The 19,090-nt window shown below is 45.3% G+C and overlaps 1 protein-coding gene across 1 annotated transcript; it reads left to right on the top strand.

Moving 5' to 3' along the window:
• The first annotated feature begins 281 nt into the window (after positions 1-281).
• Positions 282-18,975, top strand: idh2 (isocitrate dehydrogenase (NADP(+)) 2). Its single transcript, XM_003229897.4, has 11 exons — positions 282-461; positions 6,499-6,590; positions 8,021-8,186; positions 8,300-8,460; positions 10,339-10,482; positions 12,015-12,151; positions 14,122-14,273; positions 16,041-16,153; positions 16,256-16,353; positions 17,167-17,259; positions 18,565-18,975. The coding sequence occupies exons 1-11, from the start codon at positions 356-358 to the stop codon at positions 18,650-18,652; spliced, it is 1,350 nt and encodes a 449-aa protein (XP_003229945.3). The 5' UTR covers positions 282-355; the 3' UTR covers positions 18,653-18,975.
• Positions 18,976-19,090: the final 115 nt, after the last annotated feature.

The following is a 19,090-nucleotide window of genomic DNA, read 5'->3' as shown; positions in this document are numbered from 1 at the left end:
GCAGAACGCCAACTCTCCTCAGCCCCGGTTCTCTCAGAGTCCCGCTCAGGCAGCAAGGCTGGCAGTCGAGCCTGGCTTTGGGGATGCTGACGAGAACCATATTTCGGTTGCTGAAGCGGCTGAGGAGGGAAAATAAAGGCCTGAGGCTATGAGGGACGGTGGGCGTCGGAGTCCAAAACACCTCGAGGGAACGCGAACTTTGCCTCAGCGGTGTCCGGGAGGGAGGGGGGTCCCCAAAAGGGCAGGACAAAGGGTCACGTGACACACGGGGAGGGGCGTGGCCTCCGCCGAGGCTCCTCCCCCTCCTCCTCTGGTCCCGCGCCGGCTCCTCTTCTCCTCCGTCTCCTCCACCGCCATGGCCCTCCGCTTCCTCCGGGCTTCCTCCTCCGCTTCCTGGGCTTCCCTCAGCCGCTGCCCGCCCGCCTTCCTCCCGGCCTCGTCTTCTGCTCCGCGGAGACACTGTGAGTGCGTGTGTGTGTGTGTGTGTGTGTGTGTGTTCCACCTCACAGCAGACGCCTCGCTCCCCAAAGGGAGTGCCACGTGACCTCCATGGGGGGAGGGGGGAGGGGGAAGGCCCCGTCGTCGGCGTCCTCTGGGGGTGACCTTGTCCCTTGACCGCCTCTGGCCGAAAGGGAGCCGGACAGACGGAGGGAGGGAGGGAGGGAGGGAAGGCCTGCTGCCCAATGGAGAGACAGGGAGGAGGAGGAGGAGGAGGAGGAGGAGATGGGACAGCGCCAGCCGGGCTGAGCCCAGGATGAGCCGGATTAAGGCCGGCAGATTTAATGGATGCACTTTCCCTTTTTCATCTTCTTGGCCCTGGGATTGGCCAAGGCCTCCCCCCATTGCTTCCTCTTCATCCTGGAAAGAAGTGACCATCGGCAGGGTTCTCTCCTGGGCTCAGTTCTGTTCAGGATCTTCATTCATGACTACCATCGGCAGGGTTCTCTCCTGGGCTCAGTTCTGTTCAGGATCTTCATTCATGACTACCATCGGCAGGGTTCTCTCCTGGGCTCAGTTCTGTTCAGGATCTTCATTCATGACTACCATCGGCAGGGTTCTCTCCTGGGCTCAGTTCTGTTCAGGATCTTCATTCATGACTACCATCGGCAGGGTTCTCTCCTGGGCTCAGTTCTGTTCAGGATCTTCTTTCATGACTACCATCGGCAGGGTTCTCTCCTGGGCTCAGTTCTGTTCAGGATCTTCATTCATGACTACCATCGGCAGGGTTCTCTCCTGGGCTCAGTTCTGTTCAGGATCTTCATTCATGACTACCATCGGCAGGGTTCTCTCCTGGGCTCAGTTCTGTTCAGGATCTTCATTCATGACTACCATCGGCAGGGTTCTCTCCTGGGCTCAGTTCTGTTCAGGATCTTCATTCATGACTACCATCGGCAGGGTTCTCTCCTGGGCTCAGTTCTGTTCAGGATCTTCTTTCATGACTACCATCGGCAGGGTTCTCTCCTGGGCTCAGTTCTGTTCAGGATCTTCATTCATGACTACCATCGGCAGGGTTCTCTCCTGGGCTCAGTTCTGTTCAGGATCTTCATTCATGACTACCATCGGCAGGGTTCTCTCCTGGGCTCAGTTCTGTTCAGGATCTCCATTCATGACTTAGACCCAACCTGTGGCCCACAACTCCCAGAAATCCCAGCCAGTGGTGCAGTGGGTTAAACCACCGAGCTGTTGAACTTGCTCACCGGAAGGTTGTTGGTTCGAATCCAGGGAGCGGAGTGAGCTACGCTGTTAGCCCCAGTTTCTGCCAACCTAGCATTCCAAAAACATGCAAATGTGAGTAGATCAATAGGTACTGCTCCAGCAAGAAGGTAATGCCAGTGGCCACATGACCTTGGAGGTGTCTACGGACAACGCTGGCTCTTCAGGTTAGCAATGGAGATCAGCACCAACTCCCAGAGCGTGAGTAGATCGATAGGTACTGCTCTGGTGGGAAGGTAACGGCGCTCCATGCAGTCATGCCAGTGGCCACATGACCTTGGAGGTGTCTACGGACAACGCAGGCTCTTTGGCTTAGAAATGGAGATCAGCACTAACCCCCAGAGTGTGAGTAGATCAATAGGTACTGCTCTGGTGGGAAGATAACAGCGCTCCATGCAGTCATGCCAGTGACCACATGACCTTGGAGGTGTCTGTGGACAACACCAGCTCTTCAGCTTAGAAATGGAGATGAGCACCAACCCCCAGAGTGTGAGTAGATCAATAGGTACTGCTCTGGCGGGAAGGTAATGTGCTCCATGCAGTCATGACCTTGAAGGTGTCTACGGACAACGCCGGCTCTTTGGCTTAGAAATGGAGATGAGCACCAACCCCCAGAGTGTGAGTAGATCAATAGGTACTGCTCTGGTGGAAAGATAACAGCGCTCCATGCAGTCATGCCAGTGGCCACATGACCTTGGAGGCATCTGTGGACAATACCAGCTCTTCAGCTTAGAAATGGAGATGAGCACCAACCCCCAGAGTGTGAGTAGATCAATAGATACTGCTCCGCCAGGAAGGTAATGGTGCTCCATGCAGTCATGCCAGTGGCCACATGACCTTGGAGGTGTCTACGGACAACGCCGGCTCTTTGGCTTAGAAATGGAGATGAGCACCAACCCACAGAGTCAGACATGACTGGACTTAATGTCAGGGGAAAACTTTTCCCTTTAACTTTACTAGAATTTCTGGGAGTTGAAGGCCAAAACATCTGGGAGCCACAGGTTGAGAACTACTGATGATGTATCAGTGAATAATGCATGCAGATCCGACTAGGGTGGCCTCTTGCAGCTGACAGATGAAGGGTCAGAAGGCACGGTCATCAAGTTTGCATCAAGACGATTGGGGAGGGAGAGCCAGTACTCCAGGAGACAGGAGCAGAATTCCACTTGTCACTTCTTTCCAGGATGAAGAGGAACTACTGGGGAGAATCACCCATTGGGTTGGTCGACTTAGCCAATTACAGATCCACCTAACCATAGTTTTGCCTAGCCCACATGGGAACAAACTGGACTTATTTTGGGAAATGCAACCCAAAATAAGTAAAGAAGTAGCCCAGGAATACCTGGCTACTCTAAATGAGTTCAAGTCCCCAGGGCCAGATGAAATACATCCAAGAGTATTGAAAGAACCAGCAGAAGTCATTTCAGAACCATTGGCAATAAGATTTGAGAATTCTTGGAAAACAGGAGAAATCCCAGCAGACTGGAGGAGGGCGAATGTGGTCCCGAACTTCAAGAAGAGAACAAAAGAGGACCCAAACAATGACCGCCCTGTCAGCCTGACATCGATACCAGGAAAGATCCTGGAGTAGATCATGAAGGAGGCAGCCTGCAATCACTTAAAAAGGAAGGCTGGGATTACTAAAAGTCAACATGGGATTCTCAAAAACAAGTCATGCCAGACTAATCTGATCTCAGAATGAGGGACGCCTGACTCAACAATAGTCCGTGTGAGAAAGAGCTTGGGGTCTTCTTGGAGAACAAGTTGAACATGAGCCAACAGTGTGATGCAGCAGCTCAAAAAGCCAATGGGATTTTGGGCTGCATCCAAAGGAGTGTAGTGTCTAGATCAGGGGTCCCCAAACTAAGGCCCAGGGGCCGGATGCGGCCCTCCAAGGTCATTTACCAGGCCCCTGCCCTCAGTTTTATAACATAATGTTTTATATCATTTTTAATAATATAATATATTGTATATACCTATAATATTGATAATAATATAATGTTATACAATATAATACTAATAATAATACCATATAATAATATTAATTATACATTATATCTATATATATAAAAGAGTGATGGAATCCTGGCGACCGCCAAAACAACAAAACTAAACACCCCACAACCTCGAAAATTAACAACACAACCCATCATCCACGCCTCTAGGTTGATACAACAAAAAGAAAAGAAAAATAAATTCCTAATTGGAGGGAGAGGAATAATTGTTTTTATCCAATTGCTGCCAGTTAGAAGGCTAATCTCCGCCCACTTGGTCTCCTAGCAACCCACTCAGCCCAGGGGACAGGCAGAGTTAGGCCTCACTTAGGCCTCTTCCCCACTGCCTATAAAATACAGATTATCAGATTTTAACTGGATTATATGGCAGTGTATACTCAAGGCCCTTCCACATAGCTATATAACCCATATAATCTTATATTATCTGCTCTAACTGGATTATCTGGACTCCATACCTTTACCTTAACTACCACCAATTCCTTAATGGTTTATTTCCCATACCACCATACTTCGCCAAAGCAACGCGTGGCCGGGCACAGCTAGTATTAAATATAATATTACATTATAGTGGTATAGTTCAATATAGTAATATATATTGCTAATATTGTGCTATGCTAATAATATAACATATTGTATGTACATACAGCTGCTCTGAGTCCCCTTTGGGGTGAGAAGGGCAGAATATAAATGTAGTAAATGAATAAATAAATAATTTTAGACTTAGGCTCGCCCAAAGTCTGAAATGACTTGAAGGCACAACAACAACAATCCTAATTAACTTGGTTATCTCATTGGCCAGAAACAGGCCCACACTTCCCATTGAAATCCTGATAGGTTTATGTTGGTTACAATTATTTTCATTTTAAAATATCGTATTGTTCTTTCATTGTTGTTGTTGTTGTTTTGCACTACAAATAAGACATGTGCAGTGTGCACAGGAATTTGTTCATATTTTTTTTTCAAATGATAATTCGGCCCCTCCGCAGTCTCAAGGATTGTGGACCGGCCCTCTGCTTTAAAAGTTTGGGGACCCCTGGTCTAGATTGAGGGAAGTCATGGTGCCTTTGTATTCTGCTTTGGTCAGACCTCACCTGGAATACTGTGTCCAATTCTGGGCCTCACCATTCAAAAGAGATTGATCCTAACCTAGAAAGAGGAAGAGGGCGACTAAAATGATCAAATGTTCAAATGTCTGGAGAACAAGCTCCTTGAAGAACTGCGTCTGCTTAGCCTGCAGAAGAGAAGGTAGAAAAGAGACATGCGAGCCATGTATAAATATATGAAAGGATATCATAAGGAAGAAGGAGCAGGCCTGTTTTCTGCAGCTCTTGAAACTAGGACTCGGAGCAATGGGTTCAAATGGGTTCAAACTAGGGCACGCTCCAACACACTGGCAAGACTGCTAACCCATAGATATCCTGGCTCTTTAACTCCAATAATCAAAGTTTATAAAGCAAAAATCCTCCCCATGATACTATATGGAGCAGAAATCTGGGGCCTAAGCAAACTACCAATACTAGAACAAACACAATCAAAAATTTTAAGACAGATACTTGGTGTTGACGCTAAGACCACCGCTGCCGCAGTTAGAGCAGAGTTAGAAATACATTCTATTGAAGGTCTCGCCAAAATCAGGGCCTTTAACTATTGGGCTAAAATAAAAAATCTTGAAAATAACAGACTGCCAAAATTGTGCTTCTTAGAACAATCTAATGGCTTTAACCAAGACTCCTGGGCTGAACAACTATCAAGGTTTCTTTGCTCCTGTGGATTACAATTTACTTCATCAGACCACAATAGGGATGCTGAAAAAAGAACAGTAATCCAAAGAATTCTAGATATTGAAGCCCAAAAAGACATAGCCACCCTGTCTAATACAGGATCTCTGAAGTGGTTAGGATGCTTTAAACGTAATTTCCAGAGGGCTCTGTACCTAAAAGCAGATAGGCCAAGACACCTAAGAATCACTTTCACTAGGGCAAGATTCGAACAAATGGAGTCCATGGAGAGACACGGCAGATTCAATCATATCCCGTATGAAGAAAGATTATGTATTTGTGGCAGCCCTGAAGTTGAAAATTTGAACCACATTTTGCACAACTGTAACCTATATAAAAAAGAAAGGAAACAATATTTATGGCCTTTTATTGGTAATAAAACAAGCTGGATTATTGAGGCCAAAACTTCATTTTTGTTGGCCAGTTATAACCCCACTCTGACAACAAAAGTGGCCCTGTATTTGTTTAAAGCTGCTAAAAGGAGATCAGAGTACATAGATTAGATTGGGGTGCAGTGCAGGGGAGATGAGGATAGTTGATGCATAGATCTTTAGCTAAACTACATTGGCACCAAGCAGGCAGACACCTGTATATCTGTATTTTATTTTAAGTATGTTGTATGTTGTTTTTGTATTGTCTGTCTTTGATAAGGCCAACTGGCTAATCAATAAATTGTTGTTGTTGGGTTCAAATTACAGAAAAGGAGATTCCACTTGAACATTAGGAAGAACTTCCTGACCATAAGTCAACTTCAACAATTCCTAACAGCTTGCTGGATGTTAGGAATTGTGGGAGTTGAGGTCCAAAACACCTGGAGGGAAGGCTGAAGTTGGCCCATGCCTGATATTCGAGAACTGGCACCACTTCCTGTCCACTCATTGCTTTTGATGTTTTTGGGGGCTGCAAAGGGGGTTTGGCTTTCCATGGAAAGTATCCGTCCAGTCTTTGGCCTCCCTCTCAGGCCCTTGAAGGTCATCTCCCCTCTCCCGCAGATGCCGACCGGAGAATCAAGGTGGCCAACCCGGTGGTGGAGATGGACGGGGACGAGATGACCCGCATCATCTGGGCCTTCATCAAGGAGAAGGTATTTTTATTTTATTTTATTTTTATACCCCGCCACCATCTCCCCAGAGGGACTTGGGGCGGCTTACAGATATAAAACAAGCATGCAATGGTATCAAATACAAAAAACACACAAATAAAATTAAAAGGCATAAAATAAAATCACAATCATTGTAAGACACATGTTAAAACACAGCAATGAAATCATAAAATGAACTGGGCAAAGTGCACAGAGTGAAACTTGTAAACATGAAGGAAGTTAAGGTGCTATAAGGTCATGGGGAGAACCTTAAACTGGGGTGAACCCTGTGGCTATGTCGAGGAGTTAACCAACAGGTACAACTGGTCAGAAGTAACCGCTAGTATAAGGCTTAATATAATAATAATAATAATAATAATAATAATAATAATAATAATAATAATAATAATAATATGCTGTATATAATAATATAATATATATATATAATAAGTGTTATGATTGAGCCTCATGGCTCTGCTACTGGGAGATATATATATATATATATATATATATATATATATATATATATTAATATAATAATATACAGTAGAGTCTCACTTATCCAACATAAATGGGCCGACAGAATGTTGGATAAATGAATATGTTGGATAATAAGGAGGCATTAAGGAAAAGCCTATTAAACATCAAATTAGGTTATGATTTTACAAATGAAGCACCAAAACATCAAGTTAGACAACAAATTTGGCAGAAAAAGTAGTTCAATACGCAGTACTGTTATATTGTAATTACTGTATTTATGAATTTAGCACCAAAATAACACTATATATTGAAAACATTGACTACAAAAATGTGTTGGATAATCCAGAACGTTGGATAAGCGAGTGTTGGATAAGTGAGACTCTACTGCATGTAATATATTAATATATATATTAAAAAGGTAAAGGTTTCCCCTGACGTTAAGTCCAGTCATGTGTGACTGGGGGTTGGGGCTCATCTCCATTTCTAAGCCTAAGAGCTGGCATTGTCCGTAGACACCTCCAAGATCATGTGGCCGGCATGACTGCATGGAACGCCGTTACCTTCCTGCTGGAGCGGTACCTATTGATCTACTCATATTTGCATGTTTTCGAACTGCTAGATTGGCAGAAGCTGGAGCTAACAGTGGGCACTCACTCCGCTCCCCGGGTTTGAACGTGGGACCTTTCGGTCTGCAAGTTCAGCAGCTCAGCACTTTAACTCACTGAGCCACCGGATGCTCCAATATATATATTAATAATATAATGATGATGATGATGTGGGCTGGGACCAAAGGTGCAGAGCCTGACCATGGGCAACCCATCCTTGGCGTTGCTGTGCCTGCAATAAGAGGAGAGATGAAGCCAAGGGAGAAGTGTGGCCAGACATTTGATTGGGGAGGGGTCTCGGCGGGTGGCAGCTGCCATTCCCACCAGCTTCCTCTTCTCTCCCTGCAGCTTATCCTGCCCAATGTTGACGTCCAGCTGAAGTATTTTGACCTGGGGCTGCCCCACCGCGACCAGACGGACGACCAGGTCACCATCGACTCGGCCCTGGCCACCCAGAAGTACAGTGTGGCCGTCAAGTGTGCCACCATCACCCCGGACGAGGCCAGGGTCGAAGGTGGGGGGCCGCCAAGGCACTTAAGGGTGGGGGGTCTCCGTCTTTCCTTGGGTCGGAGTGGGAAGTCCCGTTATGGAAGCTTTTCCTCGAGGGTCCCCTCTCTGCCTTTCCAGAATTCAAGCTGAAGAAGATGTGGAAGAGCCCCAACGGCACCATCAGGAACATCCTGGGCGGGACGGTCTTCCGAGAGCCCATCATCTGCAAGAACATCCCTCGCCTGGTCCCCGGGTGGACAAAGCCCATCACCATCGGCAGGCACGCCCACGGCGACCAGGTGGGCCTGACGTGAGAGACATTTTTGGGGTGGGGGGAGGATACAAGTTTTAAAGGCCATTTTAGGGCATTTGTTGTATTTTAATTCTGTTTTTCCACATTGTTACTATTTAATTGTTTTGCAATAATAATAATTTATTTTTTATAATATAATAATAATAATTGATTTAAAGATCGAACTGCAAAGTCTGGCACAAGCCAGTCAAGGTGGTCCCAGTGGTGATCGGCATACTGAGTCCAGTGCTTAAAGACTTCGGCTTGCACTTAAACACAATTTCCGCTGACAAAGTTACCATCATGTTGTTGTATATTTTCTGGGCTGTATGGCCATGTTCCAGAAGTATTCTCTCCTGACGTTTCATCAGGAGAGAATGCTTCTGGAACATGGCCATACAGCCTGGAAAACATACAACAACCCTGTGATCCCAGCCATGAAAGCTTTTGACAACATAAAGTTACCATCAGTCAGCTGCAGAAGGCCATCCTACTTGGATCTGCATGCAGTATTCACAGATACATCACATAGTCCAGTGCTACACATCCTTTGCGTCCCCAGATATTTTGGCCTTCAACTCCCAGGAATTCTAACAGTTGGCAAACTGGCTGGGATTTCTGGGAATTTTTGGCCAGGTTGAGAATCCAGGCATCGGCACGATTGATGAGAAGCAACTGGAAAAGCTGAAATGATGCAAGGATTTAAAGATCAAAATGCAAAGAGTCTGGCACAAGCCAGTCAAGGTGGTCCCAGTGGTGACTGGCACACTGGGTGCAGTGCCTAAAGACCTTGGACTGCACTTGAAAATCACCAGCGCTGAGAAAATTACCACCTGTCAGCTGCAAAAGGCCACCCTATTCGGATCTTCACTCATTATTCACCGATACATCACACAGTCCTAGACACTTGGGAAATGTTCGACGTGTGATCCAGTACAACAGCCAGCATAGTGATCTTGTTTGCTGTGGACTCATCTTGTTGTGTATCTAATAATGATAATAATAATAATAATTTTATTTCTCACCCGCCTTTCCTTGTGACTTGAGGCGGTTACAGAATAATGAAAACACATAAACATTGTAAAAATACTACTTTTGAAACTCGCCTAGTGTGGATTGTTAGCTGCCTTGAGTCCCCACGGGGAGACAGGCGGGGTATAAATAAAGATACTACTACTACTACTAGAAAGGTAAAGTCCAGTCGTGTCCGACTCTGGGGGTTGGTGCTCATCTCCATTTCAGAGCCGAAGAGCCGGCGTTGTCCGTAAACACTTGTTTACTGATGTTATGTTTTTATTGATGCGACATAGTTTTATTGTCGATCTTTGTTTTATTGTTTTATTGCTGCTATTGTATTGTTGTTGGGCATGGCCCCATGTAAGCCGCTCCGAGTCCCTCCGGGGAGATGGGGCAGGATATAAAAATAAAGTTGTTGTTGTTATTATTATTATTATTATAAGGTCATGTGGCCACTGGCATGACTGCATGGAACGCCATTACCTTCCTGCCGGAGTGGTACCTATTGATCTACTCACATTTGCATGTTTTCAAACTGCTAGGTTGGCAGAAGCTGGAGCTAATAGCGGGCGCTCACTCCGCTCCTCAGATTCGAACCTGGGACCTTTCGGTCTGCAAGTTCAGCAGCTCAGCGCTTTAACACATTGCGCCACTGGGGGCTCCACACTCTACTACTACTACTACTACTACTACTACTACTACAATAATAATAATAATAATAATAATAATAATAATAATAATAATAATGCACAGAGTTACAGGCCTCACAAACCAGGGGTGGGGGTGGGAGAGACAACAATAGTAGGAGTGATGTTGTGTAGCCGAGGTGCTGGAGCAGCCTCAAAACCGTGCGGGTCTTGTTTTCCAGTACAAAGCCACCGACTTCGTGGTGGACAAGTCCGGGACCTTCAAGATGGTCTTCACCCCGAAGGACGGCAGCGGCGCCAAGGAGTGGGAGGTCTACAACTTCCCCGGTGGAGGAGTCGGCATGGGCATGTACAACACGGACGAGGTGGGGGCCTGCGTGGGGTGGAGTTGGGGGGCTGGCTTAAGAGGGAGGGGGTCCCCTTCTTCCTCTCTCCTCCCCAAAGTGACCATAGGGACTGGGATAGATAAAGGAAAGTGGAAAAATCACAAGCCAGCAAAAGGTTTTAGACAGGAAACGGCCTGATCGAGAGATAGAAAACACAACCAAGGAGAAAGTTCAACTGGCTTAATTTATGTACAGTAGAGTCTGACTTATCCAACATAAATGGGCCGGCAGAACATTGAATAAGTGAATATCTTGGATAATAAGGAGGGATTAAGGAAAAGCCTATTAAACATCAAATTAGGTTATGATTTTACAAATTAAGCTCCAAAACATCATGTTATACAACAAATTTGACAGAAGAAATAGTTCAATACGCAATAATGCTATGTAGTAATTACTGTATAGTAGAGTCTCACTTATCCAGGCCTCGCTTATCCAAGTTTCTGGATTATCCAAGTCATTTTTGCAGTCAATGTTTTCAATATATCATGATATTTTGGTGCTAAATGCATAAATACAGTAATTACAACATAACATTAGTGCATATTGAACTACTTTTTCTGTCAAATTTGTTGTATAACATGATGTTTTGGTGCTTAATTTTTAAAATCATAACCTAATTTGATGTTTAATAGGCTTTTCCTTAATCTCTCCTTATTATCCAAGTTATTTGCTTATCCAAGGTTCTGCCGGCCTGTTTAGCTTGGATAAGTCAGACTCTACTGTATTTATGAATTCAGCACCAAAATATCATGATGTATTGAAAACATTGACTACAAAAATGCATTGGATAATCCAGAATGTTGGATAAGCGAATGTGGGATGAGACTCTACTGTATTTATTTAATTTAATGGCCTGAAAGAGAGAATCATAGAATCATAGAATAGTAGAGTTGGAAGAGACCACATGGGCCATCTAGTCCAACCCCCTGCTAAGAAGCAGGAAATCGCATTCAAAGCACCCCCGACAGATGGCCATCCAGCCTCTGCTTAAAAGCCTCCAAGGAAGGAGCCTCCACCACGGCCCCGGGGAGAGAGTTACACTGTCGAACAGCTCTCACAGTGAGGAAGTTCTTCCTGATGTTCAAGTGGAATCTCCTTTCCTGTAGTTTGAAGCCATTGTTCCGTGTCCTAGTCTGCAGGGCAGCAGAAAACAAGCTTGCTCCCTCTTCCCTATGACTTCCCTTCACGTATTTGTACATGGCTATCATGTCTCCTCTCAGCCTTCTCTTCTGCAGGCCTTGAAAAGATACTGCTAAGAGAGAACAAAGGGAAAAATCCACTGAACTTTGCTCAAAAAGTTCTGACTTATAAAACCGAATCGCACATCAATTCAGTAAGGCACTTTCCTTTTGTTCACCTAGCAAGGTGACTTGATCAATTAAACCTGTTGTAAATGGGTCTCCTGCTTGGGGGAAAAGATGCTCTGAAGGTTTTGTAGCCCAATTAATGAATAAGGGGACGTCAGCAAGCCCCAACATGACCCCAACCCGTCTCCTTGCCTCTTGCAGTCCATCTCGGGCTTTGCCCACAGCTGCTTCCAGTACGCCATCCAGAAGAAGTGGCCTCTCTACTTGAGCACCAAGAACACCATCCTCAAGGCCTACGACGGGCGCTTCAAGGACGTCTTCCAGGAGATCTTTGAGAAGTGAGCCCTGGGGACGGGAGGTGGGCTGGGATGAGACTTAGCCCCTGCTCGCACCGTCACTCCACTGGCCTCTCCGCTTCTTGGTAGCGCCTTCTTGGTCTCGCCATTGGGGTGGGAGATTCCCAAGACAGAACGGGTGACGCCAGGCTCGACAACAGTCCATGTGAAAAAGGTCTTGGAGTCTTCATGGACAACAAGTTGAACATGAGCCAAGTGTGATGCAGTAGCTAAAAGAGCCAATGGGATTCTGGCCTGTATCCAAAGGAGTGTAGTGTCGATAAGGGTTAAATCGTAACTCCTCAACAGATGGCAGTCCTGGCTTGTTCAGTAGACTCCTCTAAAGTTCCATTTGGAGGAAAGCCTTAGCATTGAACAGTTGTGTTGTTAAAGTGCCAAGTATGGAACCCTGCGCAGATGGGGAAGCCTTAGCATTGAACGGTTGTGTTGTTAAAGTGCAAAGTATGGAACCCAGTACAGACGAGGAAGCCTTAGCATTGGACGGTTGTGTTGTTACAAGTGCGAAGTATGGAACCCTGCGCAGACGGGGAAGCCTTAGCATTGAACGGTTGTGTTGTTAAAGTGCGAAGTATGGAACCCTGCGCAGATGGGGAAGCCTTAGCATTGAACGGTTGTGTTGTTAAAGTGCCAAGTATGGAACCCGGCGCAGATGGGGAAGCCTTATCATTGAACGGTTGTGTTGTTAAAGTGCCAAGTATGGAACCTTGCGCAGACGGGGAAGCCTTAGCATTGAACAGTTGTGTTGTTAAAGTGCCAAGTATGGAACCCTGCGCAGACGGGGAAGCCTTAGCATTGAACAGTTGTGTTGTTAAAGTGCCAAGTATGGAACCCTGCGCAGATGGGGAAGCCTTAGCATTGAACGGTTGTGTTGTTAAAGTGCAAAGTATGGAACCCAGTACAGACGAGGAAGCCTTAGCATTGGACGGTTGTGTTGTTACAAGTGCGAAGTATGGAACCCTGTGCAGATGGTTCCATTTGGCTGGAAGCCTTAGCATTGAACGGTTGTGTTGTTAAAGTGCAAAGTATGGAACCCTGCGCAGACGGGGAAGCCTTAGCATTGGACGGTTGTGTTGTTAAAGTGCAAAGTATGGAACCCTGGGCAAATGGGGAAGCCTTAGCATTGAACAGTTGTGTTGTTAAAGTGTAAAGTATGGAACCCTGAGCAGACGGAGAAGCCTTAGCATTGAACGGTTGTGTTGTTAAAGTGCAAAGTATGGAACCCTGCAGACGGTTGGTCAATGCGACTTAAGTAACGTGCAGTCAGAAGGTGTCACCCCAAAGGAGATTCATCAGAGAATGCAAGCTGTTTGTGGTGATTGTGTTGATGCGAGTCCTGTGCGTTGTTGGACGAGTAAGTTTAAAGATGTTGAGGTGGGAACATCTGACTTGCGTGACAAACAAAGAGTTGGACGTCCTGCGACAGCAACCACCGAGTTTCACAAGCAAAAGGTTGACTGATTCAGGATGATCGTGGTTTCAATTTCAAGCATAATCGGCATTTTACAAGAACGTGTGGGTCACATGATTGCTTTGCTTGGCTATCAGAAGATGGGGACTGTGAGACGCCGGTTCCGGAAACAGAGTGTCAACTTCTTCCGTGGCAGCTTCAGAAAACGTATTCATCGTTGGCAGAAATGTATCCAATTGTCTGGTGATGATGTCGAAAAGTGAATTGCGGTCGTTAAAGAGAACATCTTAAGGATTATTTCTGTGTTTATTAAAATATTCCCATCCAAACCAAAGTACCGAAGGTGGAGGATTTCGTTTTCGTTCAACCCTCGTAGATCAGGTATGGGTAAACTTTGGACTTCAACTCCCACAAGTCCTAACAGTTAGGACAAGCATAATCTCAAGATCTTTTTCACATGTTATCACCCTGAGTCTCTGTGGCCTGAGTCTGGGAATTTTTCCCCTGGTTCCCGGTCACCCTCTGCTCTGCCCTCTCCCAACAGGCATTACAAGACCAATTTTGACAAGCTCAAGATCTGGTACGAGCACCGCCTCATCGACGACATGGTGGCCCAGGTGTTGAAGTCCACGGGGGGCTTCGTGTGGGCCTGCAAGAACTACGACGGGGACGTCCAGTCCGACATCCTGGCCCAAGGTACTGTTTTGGGGATCCGGAGTGGAGCTGCAGGTTATCCACCAGCATGAAAACTGGTGATTCTGAACATGCATATCTGTTACTCTCAAATCTGTCATTCTTTCTCTTCTCCAGGTAGATTTTTGCCCTTCTTAAATGGAAACTCTGCAGGGATTCTAATCCAGATCCATAATAGCATAACCATGCCTTGGGTTTTGCAATGTAACCATCTTTGCTTTCAATATCTGTAACGCTCACCACAGTTAGTGCTTTTTTTCTCCTTATGTAGGTAGTGGAGATGATGATGATGATGATAATAATAAGTAAAACTAAAGGTTTCCCCTGACGTTAAGTCCAGTCGTGTCAGATTCTGGGGGTTGGTGCACATCTCCATTTTTAAGCCGAAGAGCTGGCGTTGTCCGTAGACACCTCCAAGGTCATGTGGGTAGCATGACTGCATAGCCACCTACCTATTGGAGCGCCGTTACCTTTCCCGCCGGAGCGGTACCTATTGATCTACTCACATTTGCATGTTTTTAAACTTCTAGGTTGGCAGAAGCTGGAGCTAACAGCGGGGGCTCACTCCGCTCCTCGGATTCGAACCTGGGACCTTTCGGTCTGCAAGTTCAGCAGCTCAGTGCTTTAAAACACTGTGCCACCGGGGGCTCCACAATAATAATAATAATAATAAACTTTATTTCTAGACCGCCCTCTCTCCCCAGAGGGAGACAATCTAGATATATAAAAGAGTGATGGCATCACGGCGACCCACAAAACAACCAAACTACAGGCCCCCCCACCTCGAAATTTGACAACACAACCCATCATCCACGCCTCTAGGTTGATACAACAAAAAGAAAAGAAAAATAAAGTCCTAATTAGAGAGAGAGGAATAATTGCTTTTATCCAATTGCTGCCAGTTAGAAGGCTAAGCTCCTCCAACTTGGTCTCCTAGCAACCCAATAAAAAATAATAAAAACACTAAAAATTAATACAATAAAATACTATAATAACAGAAAATAACTAAAAATAATACAAGAAAATAATAAAATATAATAAATAAAAATATAACTTGCAATAAAATTAATTAAAAATGCAAATAATGTCAAATAAAAATTACACAACAATTTTTAACCAATACCACCACCACTTTGCCACAACGCGTGGCCGGGCACAGCTAGTATATATATATATATTTTCAAGGTTTTCAGTGAATTTGTCTGTTAATTGTGCTATGTTTTGTTTTGTTTCCACCGTCTCTTTTTTCTTTCTGGTGTTATGTATTATTGTTATAAGACACCTTGAGGGCACTTATGGAGAAGGTGCTCAAAGGCAGTATGTAAAACAATTTAGACAAACACTTAAAACACTCGAATTCATTAAAAAATAATAATTAAATAAGTGGGGGCCGCAGAAGCAAAGCGAGGATCCTTTGTATGCCCTTCTCTCCCCACCATTTAGAAGAGGCTTTCAAGCTGCAGTGCTTCTATTGCTAAGCAGGATGGAGATGGGTATCATCCTGGCATCTTCGCATAGTGTACATGTAGGACATGTGAGAGATTTTTAAACGTGGGTGTTTCCCGTTCCAAGACAGGCACAAGGTGTTCCTCCATCTGGAGTGCGCTGGACAAGCGGTGCCTTTTTGCTGGCAGTGAGGGCCTTCTAGAGCAGGCCTGGGCAAACTTGGGCCATCCAGGGGTTTTAGAATTCAAATCCCGCCATTCCTAACAGCCTCCGGCCCTTTCCTTTCCCCCCTCAGCCGCTTAAGCATCTTGCTTTTGTTTCCAGGGTTTGGCTCGCTCGGCCTCATGACCTCCGTCCTCGTCTGCCCGGACGGCAAGACCATTGAAGCCGAGGCTGCGCACGGCACCGTCACCCGCCACTACCGGGAGCACCAGAAGGTGGGTGAGCCGGGAGCATGGCACATGTCCATGTACAATTTGCCGCCTCCTACTCCTCCTACTTTGGCTGGCGCTCACTTGTTTCCTTTGCCCTCCCCGCAGGGCAATCCAACCAGCACCAACCCCATCGCCAGCATCTTTGCCTGGACGCGAGGGCTGGAGCACCGAGGCAAGCTGGACAGCAACCCAGACCTCATCAAGTAAGGCCACAGCGGGACCCTCCCAGCGCTGCTTCTGGAGAGTCACTGCAGACCCAATGAGGGAGACGTGGGTTTAAAAAGAATTTTCAAAGATACAGTAGAGCCTCGCTTATCCAACGTAAACGGGCCGACACAACGTTGGATAAGCAAATATGTTGGATAATAAGGAGAGATTAAGGAAAAGCCTATTAAACATCAAATTAGGTAATGTTTTTACAAATTATGCACCAGAGCATCATGTTATACAGCAAATTTTACAGAAAAAGTAGTTCAATACACAGTAATTCTATGTAGTAATTACTGTATTTACTAATTTAGCACCAAAATATCATGATATATTGAAAACATTGACTACAAAAATGTGTTGGATAATCCAGAACGTTGGATAAGCAAGTGTTGGATAAGTGAGACTCTACTGTACTTGTAATGACTATAAGTCCCATATGTTTTGATTGACCTAAGTTGCAAAAGGCCTATGTTTGAGGAAGGCCTGCACGTGAGAGAAAATGCTGATGTTTGGGAAAAGAGTTGTTCCAGAGAAAAGAAGTTACTTTCAAATAATAACAATACATCAAGTCATAACTGGTTCCCATACCGGGAGTCGAACCCGGGCCGCCTGGGTGAAAACCAGGAATCCTAACCGCTAGACAGAGGTCTGGGGAGCCATGGATCAGGATTTGTGGGGAGGGCACGCAGTTCCCTCGAGTATATATGGTACTGCGGCTGCATTGCTTGGGGACTGAGCTGGGGGGCTTCCACTGCAGATGGGTCTCCCTTGCCCCGGCTACTACTTCTCCCTTCCTCTCATACCAGGTTTGCTCAGACTCTGGAGAAGGTCTGCGTTGAGACGGTGGAGAGCGGTGCAATGACAAAGGACCTGGCCGGCTGCATCCACGGACTCAGCAAGTACGTGCTCCTCCTTGTAGGGTCGGGGGGGGGGGGGGGGGCTCTGCTGGGGCTCGGAGATATACCGTATATATTCGAGTATAAGCTGGGTTTTTCAGCCTTTTTTAGGACTGAAAAAGCTCCCCTTGGCTTATACTCGGGTGAGGGTCCTGGTTGGCTTATATTTAGGTCAGCTTATACTCGAGTATAAGTGACCATTTTGTACTGGTTTGCACTTTTTACCTTTGTCAACTTGATATAGACATAGGGTCTACTCCCATCCCAATTTGCACTTCCAAGAATTTGCAGCACTTTTATCAGTCACCTCGTGTTTACAATATTTATATGGTGCACCTTACCCAGTCTACTTTTACAACCTCTCCATTTTAATCCATGTTTTTATTAGTTTTTGTCAGTTGTTTTTATTGGGTAATGTTTAAATTTTTGTAATTGTGCATGTCTCTTGTCTCTGGTTGTGTTTTATATTGCTGTTGTTTTTATTCGGGCTTGGCCCCATGTAAGCCGCCCTGAGTCCCCTTTGGGGAGATAGAGGTGGGGTATAAAAATAAAATTATTATTATTATTATTAGTATTATTATTATTATTACAGTAGAGTCTCACTTATCCAACATAAACGGGCCGGCAGAACGTTGGATAAGTGAATATGTTGGATAATAAGGAGAGATTAAGGAGAATCCTATTAAACATCAAATTAGGTTATGATTTTACAAATGAAGCACCAAAACATCATGTTAGACAACAAATTTGGCAGAAAAAGTAGCTCAATACACAGTAATGCTATGTAGTAATTATTGTATTTATGAATTTAGCACCAAAATATCACGATATATTGAAAACATTGACTACAAAAATGTGTTGGATAATCCAGAACGTTGGATAAACAAATGTTGGATAAGTGAGACTCTACTGTATTACATTTATTATTTTACTATATTTATTATTATTATTATTAGTTATTATTTTACTCTATTATTATTAAAAGGATACATAAGCATATTTACATTGGAGATGAGAATAATGATTTAATCAGAGTTGGGCAGTCTTATGTTAAATTTCAGTTTATGTAAATATTCCAAAACATTTAACCTACTGATGCCTCAACTAATGTAATTTTATTGGTAGCTATTTTTATTTCTGAAATTTACCACTCTCGGCTTATACATGAGTCAACGTTTTCCTAGTTTTTTGTGGTAAAATTAGGTGCCTTGGCTTATATTCGGGTACATACGTTAAGTGCCTCTCCCTCTGCTTCCCTGGCCCACCATCCTTCGTGAGACCATTTTCCTCCCTTTTGCTCCTTTCCAGTGTGAAACTGAACGAGCACTTTGTGAACACGACCGACTTCCTGGACGCCATCAAGAACAACCTGGACAAAGCCCTGGGCAAGCAGTAAGAACAAGGAGCCCTCCGGAAGGCAGGCTGTCATGGGAAGGGGCGGGAGGCCCAGCGTTGCCTCTTTTTAAATGTGAACAAGCTCTGGCCCTTCGCACCCTCAGCCAGGGAAACCAGGGGCCTGGAGCTGTTTTTTTCTATCTAATGGCTGTTTTTAAAGGAAAACCCCACGGACACGGTCCACTTGAAGCTGCTGCGGCCGAGAGGGGAAAGCCCCGGACCCAGGCAGCAGCCACAGTGGGTTTTTGTGCTGTAATTTGTGTACTGTGGTTTGGGCCTCACGGTGCCAAACGTGACGATTAAAATATAGCTTCCATACATCGACCTGCGCTTGGCTTTGCTTCCCTTCCTTCTGAGCGGGAGCAGCCCATCCCTGGGGAAGGAGAGCTCCCTTTCCCTCTCTCCTCCCCCTCCTCTTGCTCCAGGAGCAACCCCCCCA

Source organism: Anolis carolinensis, unplaced genomic scaffold (assembly GCF_035594765.1).
Source record: "Anolis carolinensis isolate JA03-04 unplaced genomic scaffold, rAnoCar3.1.pri scaffold_11, whole genome shotgun sequence".
Lineage (NCBI taxonomy): Eukaryota > Metazoa > Chordata > Lepidosauria > Squamata > Dactyloidae > Anolis > Anolis carolinensis.
The sequence above is the reverse complement of the archived record's forward strand: the minus strand, read 5'-3'. Positions and strand labels throughout refer to the sequence as shown.